Here is a 16,293-nt window from a genome sequence, read left to right as displayed (position 1 = left end):
ATCTCTTCAATGAACAGAATCGTTGGCCGACGAAAATAAACGATCGTAATGATAGAGCAAGTAAACGCCTTCATATGCAATCAAATGAGTTAGAACAAGGGAACAAACGTATCAAATGCGAGGATTCGCTTTCCCTCGAGTTGAGCAAGTCACTTGAGAATCAGCGTTTGATGTTCGACGATCAAGGAAAATCACGAAGATCGAATAATCTTTCAGGGAGTCAACTTCTTCGTCGACTTGTCTCACAACAGACCTTTTCACGTAGTAATCGAACAAACGTCGAGTCTAGTTGCAACGGCCTTGAGAAGAATAATCGTCGTAGAACTTGCGAGGAAGAACAACGTATACGTAACATCAATGAGAATAATAACCACAACAATAGCAACAATAATAAAACCATCAAGGACGATGACGAGGACGAGGCTGAGGGGGATAGTGGAGGGGGAGGTGATCAGAAAAGAAGATGTCTAGCTCGAGAGATCTTAGACAATACGACAACAGTACAAAGTTCAACCAATTCTCGCAGGAATCCTCCTTATAACAGCGTGCTCATGAATCTTCTGGTGTCTGGCTGCGACGTGAGTGCGGGTTACGTTTGCTTGGTCAAACCAAAACCTTCGAAGAGTATCGCGAGCACGTGAGCGAGATGGGCTCGTTCTTTATTACGCGAATTATATGTCCTTTTAAAGTCTCTCTTCTTGTATTTAAGAAAAAAAATTTCTTCTTTCCTTTCTTATTTTCTTGAAGTAATGAGACGAAAAAATAAGGATACAGACTATTACTTGACTAGTCCTTCTCGTTATTCGACATTGGATTATTATTCGTTTGTGCTCGATCAATTATATAGATGTCGAGATCTTCGGCTCGTAGATCTCCGTGCTCGTTCGATTCTCATCCAATTCATATAATATGTGACTATATAGAGAGATATGTGGTGAAAGAGATGAGGAGAGAAAGAAGTAGAGTGTATGCGTGAGAGATTAGACAATATAAAGTGGTTTAGACGCGACCTTGTTTTTCTTGTTCTTATATGGTAGAGGTCTGTGCGCATATCAGAGAAAAAAAAAAACAATAAATAATAGAAAAGATCTAGGAATAAGTCTCGCGAGAGGCAAACAAATTTTTAGATGACGATTGCGTCACTGACTACAGATATGCACGAGAAAAAATAATGGAGATTTGTAGAATCGATCTAATCGTGATTCTTTAATGCCACGTTATGTACACACAAATACAAAGTATATGAAGTTGTTGATCAAATATTATCGAAATACATTGAACATTGAACATCGAAATCGCTTGATCTGCTGCGTTCCGTTTCCTCCTCTTGCATCCTTCCATATTCCAGTAAACGTTTCATCGGTTTTTGTTTTTACATTTATTTTCTTTCCGTTAAAAAAAAAAAAAAATAAATAAATAAATAAAATAAAAAATAAATAAAAAAACAATAAAAAAAAAAATAAAAAAAAAAAGGAAAACAAAGATGAATTTTGTTCTCTTTTCTTTTGTTTTGTAACGAAACGAAAATGAGTTGTCCATATTTTTTCGAGGTTTCGAAGATACACGGATATGTATTATATAATCGATGAAATTTATCGAATTCGTGCTTTCTTTCGGTTCGTATTTTTTTTTTTTTTTTCGTTCTTTTCTATATGATTTATTTTCGTTAATTTGGACACAATAAAATGGACATTTGAATAATTCACGAAATTTAATTTATGAAATATTTTGATAATTTATGATAGAATTCTAATTTTTTTCGAGTCGCGTTTTAAATGTGACGGTGTTAGTATGTTACAATTGTCGTAATCATTTCGACTTTACACCTGTTAATTTATACTCCGTCGTTTCAGTATGATTTATGAGCTAAGAATTATGAGCTGAGATACGAGAGTTATATATGGAATTTAATCATTTTTAAAGAGCAGCAACATTGAAGAAGCTTCATAAAAAAATTATCGATGGAAGAACATATTCTCTGTCAAGTTATTGCCTATTAAGCAACGCGTTTTCCCATATCATCATCATCATCATCATCGCGAAACGCAGCAGAAATGTGAAAAAAAAGGACAAAAATAAATAAAAATGAAATAATTTTTTTTTACAATTTAAATGAATTAGCGAATAATAATTATAATAATTGTTTGTGTACAGATCTCTTCATATATTCAACGTGAAATTATTTTGTTAGAAAAGTTCGTAATGATTTTGAATTTAAAATTCAAATGACAAATTTAAGCGAGAGGATTAATAAAAATTCGATACATTTTTTTTTCTTTTGTCCCATTTTGTGATTTATTCTTTTGATTTTTTGTTTTATATCGATATTTTTATGTTTCAGGATACTGTCACGAACTCTCGTAACGTGCCAACATTAGGAAACAAAAATTTAACTTCTCCGCTTAGCGTCAATTTGGACAACCAAATGGTCCCACAATGTCCGGATGGACTGAGCAACATATCTTTAGATCGTCTAAGTCCAAGTACTAGGAAACATCTAGTTGGTTCATTGAGTGGTGGAAGTATGGTTTCGCCTTCAACCGGCATAATATCCTTCGATCAGCTTGAATACGATGTTGTTTGTACTGGTCCAGGTCTACTTCAGATGGATACCACCTTACATGAAGGACCGATGGATAGGAATCTCGTTTAAGATTAAACACGGTCCCTTTGAGAAATTCCAGAACTGCTAGAATGAAAAAGTAAGGGCTCGAATATCTAGCTGTTATTTAATATATAATCCGATAATCCAATGGAATCTTCAAAAAAAGAGAGAAAAAAATCATAAATTTCATCAGTGATTTTTTTTTTTTTTTTTTTTTTTATAAATTAAAAATCAATGCTCGATGCTGTTTCTTTAGGATTTTGCATATAATTTTTTTTTTTTTTTTTTTTTTTTTTTAATGACGATTATCAAATCTTTTCTACAAGAACGAACAACATCCTGAAAATTTAATTTAATTTGCTTTACTATGTGATATGTTTCTGATCTATCCTTTTAAGACTTCTTTTTCTTATTTTATTTTTTATTTTTTATTTTTTATTTGATTATGAGTATCACACAATTAATACGATATATATATAGGTGATTCAAAGGCCATAATATATAGAACTTTTCTACAGGCTCGTTAATAGCTACGTGAGAGTTAATTACTAATTTTGTTTTCAGTATGTTCTGGAATTGATTAGATATAGATAATATAAGCGGAAGGGAATAAATGTATTTTACATACGAACAAGAGATTTCTAATTATAGAATTCGTATATAATAATATTAATAAGCATTTCAGAATGCTATACAATAATATAAAGATAGATTTCGTAATACCGGATATTACCTGCAAGCAGAGTATTCAAGTGTGTACTTCCTTTAATTTTATATAATTATTTATATATAACGTCTAAAGGATCGTACATATTTGAAGAGAGTTTTAACATTATTCTAAAATATTTAATTTACTATTACTAAACAAGTTTCTTTTCAATTCATTAATCCAAATTTATAGATCGATTTCATGTTGTGACGATCATTCAATTATTATCTTTGATTTATTGATTTATAATAAGAGTTTATTCCATTATCTCTGCCTGCTTAAAATTTTAATTGTTAATAATATCAATATATATATAGCATATTGACGAGTGCAGATTAGAAATCGTTGCGTGCCAATGCTTTCACGAATTATAATTATTAGTATACTTGTTACAATTCTACAAATGATTTTTTACATCATCATCATCATCATCATCATCATCATCATCATCATCATCATCATCGTCATCATCGTTATCGTCAACGTCATTGTCATTATTATCATCGCCATCATCATCATCATCATCATCATGTCATCTTCTTCTGTTTCCTTTTAAATCCAAACGAATTTGATCGATCCAACGTTTATTAAAAGATAGAAATGTAAATAATAGAATATATCTTTTTCTCATAAACTCTCTTTGATCTTGGTCGTTTGGTCCAATTTCAAAGTTAATTAAGATTCGAGCTGAGAATAGAAAGAAAAGAAATGAATTTATTATCTCGTATGAAACTAAACTTGTACGAGTTGCGCGGCATTTACGTGTTGCAACAATATCGTTGCCTTGTTGTTATTGTTATGATTTTTACTATATTTTGATAATCCTTGTTACGATCATCGTTATTACCATTTTACAAACATATAAATATTCTCTGCTGGTACTAACCGAATTTTTCTACAGTTGTGCTATAGAAATCACAAATCAAGATACTATTATCGTAATTAATATTATATCGGCCCGTAATATTATAATTATTATTATGATTGTCATCTATATTATTAATCTTATTATAGTCGTAGAGTATCATCCTTCATGGATCATAACTAACCGCGAAAATGATATGAATACAGTATCAGGAACAAAAAATATATATTATTTCTATAAATAATACATCTCTACATTAGAATTATATTTCTTTTGTTTCTCTATTGATTTTTTATTATTTTTTTTTTTCTTTCTTTTTAGTTCTTTTTTCTTTCTTTCTTTCTTTCTTTCTTTAGAAAGTCATTGTTTAAACGATTCCATTGAATTTATAATCTACGACCATCAATTAGTAAAAGAAAGTTGTTATTATTACATTTACAACTAATTTTTCTTTATTAGAACATAACAGAGTTGACGTTTATTGACGTTTACTATATACACTTTATATTTTGGAAGATGTATTTGGATTTCATAATTATATGGACGAGGATTTAATAAAGAATAAAAATTCGTGATCGTGTTTTTGGCCAGCTAAAAAGCCTAACATTTTAATGCAATGCTTGACGTTACCGACGGGGTTTGAACAACATCGGGAGGTAAGTATCAGAAGATGTAACTTGCGCCATCTGTTATAATTTATTATATCATAAGTTAGGAATAAATTTTTCTTTTTATTTATTTAATCCTCCATTCTATTTTTTTATGCTATTTTTATCCTTTATCTTAATTTAAAAAAATGATCACAAAGTTAACAGTATCATCTTACCTTTTTAATTCCAAATTTGTATCATCTCGTAACTAATCTTCTTTATCTACTATCGCTAATACACTATCTTATTTATCATCATCAGTTGATCATCATAAATTAAGCGCCATTATTGTATTTCTTTATTATTGTTACAGTTCTTAGAGGAATTTGTCCAGAACTAATAATAAACATCTACGTTTACCGCTACGTCTACATTCTAAGTCTCTCTCTCTTTTGAACTCACACTTTCACAGCATTATGTTAGTGTCTATAGTTATGTACACTATTCTTCTCTCTCTCACTCTCTCTCTCTCTCTCTCACACACACACGCGCGCACACACACACACACATACATACATGCACATATACGCACAAACTTTCTATCTCTCTTGATTTCTCTTTCTCTCTAGAAATAAGTTGCGTACCTTAGATTAAGGTTGAATCTCGGTAAAGCGTTATTTTATTATACCTTTTATATCATTAACAACAACGTACATGTAAATGAAGTGAATGCTTGGAATATTGAGATTGGATGTTAGTGTTTGACTTTTCCTTTACGTTAGAGATATACTACAGTATTAGTTAATGTATTTCGATTTACAAGTTTTTCCACTAATCATACAGATTCGCATTCGCACGTGTGTTCCTCTCTCTTGCGTGTTTCTCGAAGGAGAATTTTCAATTGAAAACTAAATACGGTTTTGCGTACTCGTGACTATTATTCGCATAATTCGATTCGATCGATCATCTTTGATAGAGAAACAGAGACAAAGATCGTTTGAAAAATCTTAGCGCGCGACATCGCTAGAATCTGAATAGTCAACTACAAACGGAAATATATGTGTCTTATATATTCATATATGTATATATATATATTTATATATGTATATACTATATATATATATTAATTTTTCTCTTACGTTTTTTTCATTTCTTTCCTTATCATCTTTCCTTCGATTCACAATCAGATCGCAAACGATGGAATGCAGAGTCGAAAAACTATATGCTCTCCTGACAGAGATCGCGATAATTTCAAGAAACGATAACGAAACGTCGGAAGAACATGTATGTGTGTGTGTGTGTGTGTGTATGAGCGCATGTGGTGTGACTTTATGTGGTGTGTGTAAGTATATGCGTTCATTACGTGGATGTATATGTGTGTGTGTGTGTGTTTGTGTATGTAACACTTTAGGTTCGTGCGTTATAAGGCTGTGACAAGTACATACGAGAAAGCGAGTTAATTCTTTTTCGAATGTTCTTCTTTAATTTGTTTTTCTTTCTCTTTTTTCTTTTTTTTTTTTTTTTTTTTTTTTTTTTTTTTTTTATCTTTTTGTTTCTATTTCCTTCCTCTCACTTGCATTTCGTTCGAAGATATGGCACAATTGGGTATAAATCGCGTTAAAAGAGGAGAGGTTCGGTCCGTAGGCGGAGAGAGCTTCGCTTCGAAAGATTTTACGTTCTCTCCCGTCGCGCATCGAAGAAAATATGAAGAGAGAATCGTTGTACAGAGGTTTATTACAAAGCGGAAGTTTCGAATGATGACGATAATGAAAACGACTCGAGACGATTATTAGAAAATTCGTTTCAATGGTAAAACCGAGTGTTACGGCTAAGGTACATAAGAGTTTCGTATTGAGAAAGCGAAACTGCAGACAGTTAGTGATTTTTTTTCCTTTTCTTTTTTTCCTTTTCTCTTTTTTTTCTTTTTTTTTTTTTTTTTTTTTTTTTTAATGGCCGTAGCGGACGACGACTTCAATTATGAGGAATAATTAGCTATAATGCGCTACGTCAGCGACGTTCGCATTGAAAAATCCGATGATCGGGCGCGATTATGGTCGGTTTGAACACCGAAACAACGTGCTTATCGGCATATCGCCGTTGTCGTCGTCGTCGTCTTCGTCAAAAAACTGGCACGTACAACCTTTCTTTCGTATCGATAAGAACAATAGATCTAGCCGTATTTTAAAATATAATAATGATGATGATGACGACGATAATAATAACATAATAATATTTTTAACGTAATCATCCGTAGTAATAGCAATAATAATAATAATTATTATTATCATTATGACAATAATTATAATTAATAGTTGTATGAATAATAATAATATATAATAATAATAATAATAATAATAATAATAATAATAATAAAATAACAATGGTAATAAGTAGCGGCGATGAGAATATTAATATTAATAATAATAATAATAATAATAATAATAATAATAATAATAATAATAATAATAATAATAATAATAATAATAATATTTATAATAAGAATAGGGATAATAATAATAATAATAATAATAATAATAATAATAATAATAATAATAATAATAATAATAAGTTGAAGAAAAAGAAGAGGACAAAGAATAAAAACGAAGATAAGAGTATGCATCGCAATCAACGTCGTTACTCTACGTATCTTGAATAATCGGTGTACGTATATGCATATATTATGTAGTTACGTAGATTACATCACAATATAGTTACACTGTACATTAATAATATTGACGCTCGTATCAGTGTGAAATGTGGTCACCATGTATATATGAGTGTATATACGTGTACCATGTATGTGTCTCTCTTTCTCTCTTCTGTGTGCACATGCGTTATTCATGAAATATATCGCCGATACATTGTACAAATCCATTATATACATAAAATAAATTATTATCAACATTAAGCTAGCTACTCTACCTGTCGCCTGCCTGTTGTTTTTCTTCTTTTTTTCTTTTTTTTTTAGCGAGCCCTAACAGAACACGGGCGCAGATACATCGATGATAATTATCTCTCTTTCTCTCACTTTCATTCTCTCTTTCTCTCTCTCTCTCTCTCTCTCTCTCTCTTTCTCTCTTTCTCTCTTTCTCACACACACATCCACATACATTCATTAATACAATTCTCTCGGTCTCACTCATTCTTTTTTTATCTCTCTCGCTCAATCACACATGCTCACTTCGTCTCTCTCTCTTTTTCTCTCTCTCTCTCTCTCTCTCTCTCTCTCTCTCTCTCTCTCTCTCTCTATTTTTCTTTCGTTCTCTTTATAAAATTATATTAGGTACCGCGTATATAATTGCACTGATTATAAATAACAAAAACAGTGTGAAAAAGGAGACGTAAAAATTATCGAGCTTCGCGCCGAGCCAACACACGAGGGGCGACTCGAAGAAACCGGAAACACTCCGCGAAACGTTTGCCTCCCGCCCCGCGAAAACGCTATTTGGCACATAAGTATTATATCACATCGAGCTCCCTACCATCCACGTGTCCATCAAAACGAAAAGCCCTCTCGTTCGTTTCTTTTTCTCTTTACTCTTTTTTTTTCTTTTTTAATTTTTTTTTTTTTTGTTCTATTATCTTCTCTTATGCAAACGACTCGATATACACGCTATAATTAATAATTATATCCCCTCTTCTCGATTATCTCGAAATTATCCAAATAGAATCAATCTTTCTTTTTCTATCTCTTTCTCTCTCTCTTTCTCTCTCTTTCTCTCTCTCTCTCTCTCTCTCTCTCTCTCTTTCACTTGCATCATCACATAAATCCCATCTTTTTTTGTATCCTTTCACGTTCGCACTTTTTTAATCGTCTTCGCCGACAAATAAATAAAAGTTAAAAACTTCCTCTCATAACGTTCCCTTTGTTTATATTATTATATTATTATTGTTTTTTTATTATCTGTTTTTCTTCTCTACACATTTCTTTTTTCTCTTTTTTTTATAATAAAGAAAGGACATTATGCGTACTCCTTTCTATCTCCCTTTTTCTCTTTCTCTCGTCATCGACCAAAGTTCGTCGTATATTAAACTAAAAATAAGGATCGAATAATAAATTAATGACGAACAGATTGCATAAGTACCTAAGTTTCTCTTTTCTATCCTCAATCTCCCTGTCTCTCTTTCTCTTTTCTTTCTTACTTTTTTTTTTCTTTCTTTTTTTTTTTTTTTCCAAGGAAAGGTTATTCGATATTATTAATACGGAGTAAAAAGTCGACGAGGATCGATTTACAATATTAAATGTAATTAATTCTTTTACTCAATCTCTCTTTCTTTCTCTCTTTCTCTCTCTTTCTCTCTCACTCTCTCTCTCTCTCTCTCTCTCTCTCTCTCTCTCTCTCTCTCTCTCTCTCTCTCTCTCTCTCTCTCTCTTTCTCTCTTTCTTGCACGCAGCAACACTACTACGGATAAATCGTGGTATTATTTTATTCGAGGCGATCACGCGACATTAGAAGGATTAGGAACCAGACCTTTGCACTAGCGACGCGTTCGTCGTGTGTCTCGAACGGAGATGGATCGAGAGAAATCAAGAAGAAGAGAGGATAGTGAAAGAGAAAGAAGAAGGCAAAAGAAATCCGACGACAATGTTCATAATGTATATGTGTATAGATTATAACAATACATCGTATTTAAAATCTTATTAGATGTTAAAAATCTCGCTTTCCATTTCGTTCTTATCGAAACTTTTGATATCTTGAGGATGATGCGGCAGCGAAGAGACAATTAAAAGAAAATTTTTACACGAAAGATGGCACAGATAGGAAAAGAAAAAAAAAAAAAAAAAGAATTATTTGTATCACAAGTGTCAAAGGATCGAGAGAGAATCCGACCTCTCTTCTTTTTCATTAACTCTCTTTCTCCCTCCCCCCTCTCTCTCTCTCCATTTCTCTCTTTCTTGTTCTCTCTTTCTTTCTCTACTTCTCTAGAGAAGAAAAGTAGGAATAAGAAGAAGAAATATTAAAAGAATAAGAGTAAGAAGAAAAAGAAGATGAAGCGCGAGAAGAGACGAAGGATGATGGTCGAGCCTGGTGTTTCCTCGAGTGCGCTTCGTGTGCGTAGGAGAAGGAAGAGAAGGAGGGGAAGGAGAAGAAGGAAGAAGAAGAAGAGGAAGAGTACGCGGGCGCAGCTTTGGTTACCAATACAACTCGTGGCCAAGTCTGGAGGAGGGCGAGCAAGATGACGAGGTGGACGAAGCTGCGACCGCCGCCGCAGCAGCCGCGGCCGCGGCAGCAACCGTTGGATACGCCGAGGACGAGGAGGACGAGCTGGTAGGGGTCGAGGACGAAGGTAACGCTGTTGCTCCGGGTGGCCAAAGGGCTTGGCCAACCGGAGCAGCTACGTTTCAATCTTCGTCGTGATGCCGTGGACTGGCGTCATAGCCACCGATCGATCCCGAATTATCCGGTGAGAAGTTCATCATGTCCGTAGGCGAAAGACTGTCCTGAGGGTAATAAAAGGATGGGTGATCGGAGCTTGGGCCAGCACCGCCGACACCACTAACACCACCACCACCGCCGTTCAAAATCGTCGCCGGTGGCGAAACCGACGGTCTCGCCGATGGACCCGCTCCTCCACCAGGTCCACCACCTCCACCACCACCACCACCACCTCCACCTCCGGCATGATGCTGTGAGCTCAGCTCCGAACCGACTGGTGATAGAAAGCTCATTTCTGGGCCACCTTCTCGACACCAAAGCTGCCTCATCTCTTGCCGTCGTTGCCGCATTAACGATTTGTATTCGGATATGCGCATCTTCTTCCCATCCACTATACACGTCCGTTTCGGTCGTGGCCTATACCTGTAGTCCGGATGCTTTTCCATATGCAACTTCGACAATCGTGATTGTTCCTCGTAATACGGTTGCTTTTCCGAATTCGACATCCCCTTCCATCGGGCACCTAATCGAGAAATATAATATTTTTGTTTTCCTCTTTTCGATCGATAATTACATTTCTTTTTTCTTTTCTTGTTGTTTTTTTTTTCTTTTCTTATTTTTTTTTTTTTCATCAAGAAAGAAGAAAAATCGTTTAAAAGATTGTAAATATACTCACCGAGTATCTTTGATATGTTGGAATTGTGCATGTCAGGACAGGCCTTCAGGATTTTCCGTCGCTCGTCCTTGGCCCACACCATGAACGCGTTCATAGGTCGTTTTATGTGCGGCTTGTTCTCACCCTCCCTTTTCTGCTGCCTCACCATTTTAGCTGAGGAAAGAAGAAGCCCTGGATGTCACGTTGCGCGCGATTAACGTCGTGAGAACAGAATCTGATTTCGAGAGCGACACCTGCCCCTCTATCTATTACTCTTTTTCATTCTCATTTTCTCTCTTTCTTTCTTTCTCGTTCGCTCTCGCGCTTAAAACAAGAACGTAATATCAACCCGATTCGTATCTCAACGATCAGCTTACCTTTTTCCGTTATGTCTTCCGGCACCTTGTATCCGGGGTCTCGCCACACTGCAAATACACGATAAGAGATATTACTTATAACTCGCTGTTGAGAATTCTATTATACCTATGCCCAAGATAATTTTAGGTATATATTTGTTTCGTAAACATAATTCGAGGGAATTATGAAGAATATTGAAAGAATTTTGAAAGAATTAATCATTCAAAATGATCAATATTATTTGGTATTTTTAAATAAAACAAAAACATTTTTGAATCGAAGATAAATTATTTTTTTGTCGATCGAAAATTATCAAATATTTGTAAAATGATCGATGCGATAATACATGAATCATAAATCATAAAGAAAAAAAAGAAAATGATAACGTTGGATATTCAATTTATAATTTCGATCTATCAAGACGTTTTAATGTGTTCACTCACTGTGGGAAGACGAGAGGAAATCTTGCTCCTCTTGTGGCGTGTCCTCTCGAGAGCCAGAGTGTTTGATCGGTCGTTGCGTTTGAGGCGAGGGTGGCATCGCACCAGCGCTTGGTGGTAGCCCATAAATTCCGTGCATCGCAAAGTGCTTCTCCACGGCGGCAACCGCCGCAGCCGCAACGGAACCTCCAGGTCCACCAGCTTCATCTTTGGCCATTACCTTGCCCACTGTGCAACACAAAACGATATTAAATAGACTCTTCTCTCTCTCTCTCTCTCTCTCTCTCTCTTTCTCTCTCTTTTATTTTATTAGAATATTATTTATGATAACTTTATTTCAAAGAAAGTTATATCTACTGAAAAATTGTCATTCTTTTTATTAAACTTTATATAAAAAATTATTGCGAATTTGATAAAACATTGCATATTAGAATAAATTTAATTTAAATTTGAAATAAAATCAATAATATGAAAAGGATATATTAATTATCGATAATTTTCATAAATACTATTCAATCTCAACATATACCTCAATACATTATATAATTATTATATAACACATTATATTATATTAATTACATGATCAATAAATTGTTGATAAATATAAAAAACTCACTAGGCGAAGGTAGGGAGCTAAGATGTGGTGGAAGACCGGCGTAGGGTAACGTCGATAGGTAATTCCTGGGTATTGGAAGTCCAGGAGGAAAAAGTTTAGGTGCTGTCGCAGCCAGAGGTTGTTCCTGTTGACCGCTACTTCCAGCACCGGTCGAATGCGAATCGCTTCCAGGCGACGAGGAAGACGCTGTCGCACCCGACGAGGAGGATTTCGGCTTGGTGAGGTTTAAAGGGGCATCGAGATCCTGTAAAGGAGCCGCCGTTGGTGCCACCGCCGACGATATTGGCGTAGGTGATGACTCTTTCTCCATTTGCGTCGTCATCTGAGCCAAATGTGCCGTCGCCCAGCTCGGACCTTCTCGGTGACTACCGATCATCTACAAAAAATATACAGTTTTTTTTTATTTTTTGTTTATTTTCGCTAAATATTATTTGATTGTCATTTTAATATTCCCATGCTAATTATTATATAAAATTTATTATTTATATATTATTTATATAAAAAAAAAAAAAAAAATCAAATTACAAATTAAAAAATTGAGTTATTATATAGAAATACGTTTACCTCATTGATTTCTATGATTTTCGAATATGTCATCGATGATATGATGTTAAACATCTTTTTTTCTATACATATAATCGCAGTTCTGCCTTAGTTTCCGAGATATTTATGAAAAATATTTTTGACATTTTTACTATGATGTGACGTTGGATTGGGGTTAAGCTTAAGTTCAAGTTAAGCTTATCTACGGACATGATTATATTATATGCTCGTGATGTGATGTGTTTATATGTCTAACCTTTCAATTTGTAAATATACGGAGATGAGAAAGAAATGCAACTTAACATATTTATATGGCTTATTTATTTAAGAGCATTCATTAAATAACACCATTCAAATCTAAAATGAAACAATTCGTAATTAAAATAATGAGCTTTGTTTTAATTACGATTATGTTAAATTTGAGTTTTATTTTTATTGATTCGAGTTGCGTAAGGGTTTCCGTCGGGCTAACATTAACTGCAGCAATAAATCTTAATTAATATCCCGTATAATGTAAATAAATTTTTTCGATGACGATAACTTTATTTGTTATATTATTTATCAGTTGGTGATAGCTAAATTGCATTCCTTTCTCATATCCCTGTGTTTACAAATTGAAATGTGAGACATATAAATACATCAGAGCAGAAGTATATAATATAATCATGTCCGTAGATAAGACTAATTCAAACTTAAGCGGCATCGGACGCACATCAAAGTAAAAATGTCAAAAATATTTTCACGAATATCTCAGAAACTAAGACCAAATGGCTATTATATACGTAAATATAGGAAAAAAAAAAAAAAAAAATTGTTCAGAATCGTGTCGCCTGAACAACAAATGTAAAAAATCATTGAAATCGATGGAGTTGGATGTATCGTATATATGTTATTACAAAAAATTGTAATGCCTCTTAAAAAAAGAAAAAAAAAAAAAAAAAACTATTTATCTTCTATTTTCATAACAGCAAAATAAATCAACTATAAAATTTTACATTCTTGAATTCGATGAGAAAGTATCTGTTACATATAAATATGGATAGAAATGATTTAAAATATTGGAATGATGTATTATATAAATTGATTTTCCTCAAATAAATTATTCAAAAGAAATTAATGAGAATCGATCCGAAGAGTATATACGTACATTGGCGATGGAGTTGATATGCTTGTTGCCAGTGGGCGCGGTCGACGTGGCAGGCGGTGGTGGCATCGTCGACTGGACCGGTAGCCTGAGCTGTTCGAGAAACGGTAGGAACATCAACGATTGCGGCCCCGACATGCTCAACTGACTCTTTGTCATTTGTGCCTGCAGCTCCTGAATGTTATGCTGCATGATGTGTTCTTGTTGCCGTTTCAAGTGCTCCGTCTGTAGCCGTTGCATTTCCATTTGCTTTTGCGAGTCTACGCTCATGTGTGGTGGATACGACTGAGGTGGATAAGTAGAAAAGAAACAAAGAAAAAAAAAAAAAAAAAACAAGAAAATTACGATCAATTTTAATGTTACTCTATTTCAATATTTGAAATTTAACAAGAGAATTATCGTAATTTATTTGTCCATATAGATATACGAAAATGGATGTACTTACTTACATAAAGTTAATCATTTTGTAAATTAAAGCATTTTCGCGTTATTTAACATTTGAATAATGAAACCTTATGAACATTTCATATCCGTGGTATTTAATACGAGTACTTACTTTAGCGAAAGGTAACGATCGAGCGTACGATATGTAGCGTAGAAAATGATGAAATTTTTTCGCTTACGTCGAAATGATCTGATCTTTTTGTTTGTTTATTTATTTATTTATTTATTTATTTATTTATTTATTTATTTATTTATTTATTGATTTATTTATTATTATTATTAATACGCATAAGCGAAACAATGGTAATATATTTTCTTAGAAGAAAATCCAGAAAGATGAGAAACCGATACGTGACAAACGCGTTTGCTGATTGCACTCGATAAACTGGGATAATCTCAATATCATCTTTATGTTAATACAGAAGCGCACTTTATAACTTGTAAAGCGAGTTTTATAACATTGTTAAGAAGATATATTCATCCGTTTCAACCGAATTATGCGCAATTTATTTATTCTGGTATGATACATTAGATCTCTTGTGTATCTATGCGCATGTAATCTTGTTTTTGTTATTAACTTGTTTCATCAAGATGATGAATAGTTTTTCATTTGATTAGATTTGTTCTATTGATTTGTTGAGGACCATTCATGATATCATTACCGATTACACGGCATAATCGATATTAACAATATGAGAATAATCTAAGGAAAAAAAAAAAAGAAAAAAAAAAGAAAAACAAAAGAAATGATGAAATTCAAATTCCGATATAATCTACGATCTTATTCGCGATTTTATAACAACCTTCGCGAGAAATTAATTAAAACGTTAACTATTATTATTCTTTCAAGATATTCTTATGTTTATCCTTCAAGATCTGTTAAGTGTATTTAATAGCAAAAACAAAAAGCAAGGATATAGGATAAATAGAAGCAAACAACAGATGATATTTCATTGAGGTAAGAAAAAGGTAAGAGAAATAAATAGAATAAGAAGAGAAGAGGTAGAAGAAGAAGAAGAAGAAGAAGAAGAAGAAGAAAATAATATAGCTAAGTAACTAAGTATCTACTACACTATATCCGCGAAACCCGATCACAAGCACAAACCGTATCTCTTATGTTAGCAAGTATCGATTAAGTAGGGGCACGGATAACGAACGTGCGACACACCGTTCGAGATAACGGCCATTCGTTTCTCTGAAGATAATTGGTCGATGCATTATCTTAAGATATTATCGTCATCGTAATGAACGAATAGCTTTTAATGTGAACGACGATCTTTGCACTACTCTTTAGTCGAGGGACAATCATTAATCGTGATAATTCATGTTTGAGAACGTTGAGAAAAATTTTCTATCTCTATCTCTCTTTATCTTACAAAATTCTTATAGGGTCGTAGAAACAATTTAACATAGGTAATACCATTGTATTCTCTTACCTACAGGCCGGCTGGCTGTGATCCAGATACGCTTGAAGTTTAAAGTCTATTTTAGACGATAAGGAAGACGTTTATTCATCCAAAGTCCGGGCACCAGCCGGAGGCGTCACATGCAAATATTACTCTAGGTACTCTCTATCTCTCTCTCTCTCTCTCTCTCTCTCTCTCTCTCTCTCTCTCTCTCTCTCTCTCTCTCTCTCTCTCTCTTTCTCTCTCCCTCTCTTTATCTGTCTCTTTTTTTTCTTTATCCCTTTCTCTCTCATGTGACATCCTTCTCTTTTCTAGCAAGAGAAGGAGAGAAAGAGGAAATTAATCCTCGATTCTCGATGCTTAAGCGGGATCGGTGAAAGTGATTTACGATTTGTACAAGACAAGTGCGTGTCCTTTGTCGTAACGACGGACGTCGTTAAACGAGCATCCGTGTTGAGCTACACAATGCTCGGGAACGGAGAATAAAGTACCTTAATGCGTGTTCCGTTCGCGAGTATACCTCGTATAAACTCGAATCGGT

At 33.8% G+C, this 16,293-nt stretch overlaps 2 protein-coding genes across 8 annotated transcripts in view; one reads left to right on the top strand and one right to left on the bottom strand.

Moving 5' to 3' along the window:
* Positions 1–4,777, top strand: part of LOC124948129 (protein similar-like) — a 38,409-nt gene extending 33,632 nt beyond the window's left edge. For 2 of the 3 annotated variants that reach the window (XM_047491298.1, XM_047491295.1), the window contains exons 13-14: positions 1–578; positions 2,342–4,777. In XM_047491298.1, the coding sequence (XP_047347254.1) occupies positions 1–578; positions 2,342–2,653 (890 nt within the window). In that variant the 3' untranslated portion in view covers positions 2,654–4,777. The remainder of the gene's footprint in view (positions 579–2,341) is intronic. The other variant, XM_047491296.1, reaches the window with a different exon arrangement.
* Positions 4,778–7,376: 2,599 nt separating this feature from the next.
* LOC124947896 (transcription factor SOX-6-like) overlaps positions 7,377–16,293 on the bottom strand; it is a 177,375-nt gene continuing 168,458 nt past the window's right edge. For all 5 annotated transcript variants that reach the window (XM_047490658.1, XM_047490659.1, XM_047490662.1 and 2 more), the window contains 6 exons: positions 13,906–14,187; positions 12,216–12,591; positions 11,603–11,827; positions 11,180–11,227; positions 10,824–10,976; positions 7,377–10,670 (listed from right to left, as the gene is read on the bottom strand). In XM_047490658.1, the coding sequence (XP_047346614.1) occupies positions 10,114–10,670; positions 10,824–10,976; positions 11,180–11,227; positions 11,603–11,827; positions 12,216–12,591; positions 13,906–14,187 (1,641 nt within the window). In that variant the 3' untranslated portion in view covers positions 7,377–10,113. The remainder of the gene's footprint in view (positions 10,671–10,823; positions 10,977–11,179; positions 11,228–11,602; positions 11,828–12,215; positions 12,592–13,905; positions 14,188–16,293) is intronic.

Source organism: Vespa velutina, chromosome 3 (genome assembly GCF_912470025.1).
Source record: "Vespa velutina chromosome 3, iVesVel2.1, whole genome shotgun sequence".
In the NCBI taxonomy this organism is placed as follows: domain Eukaryota; kingdom Metazoa; phylum Arthropoda; class Insecta; order Hymenoptera; family Vespidae; genus Vespa; species Vespa velutina.
This window is presented reverse-complemented; position numbering and strand designations above follow the sequence as displayed.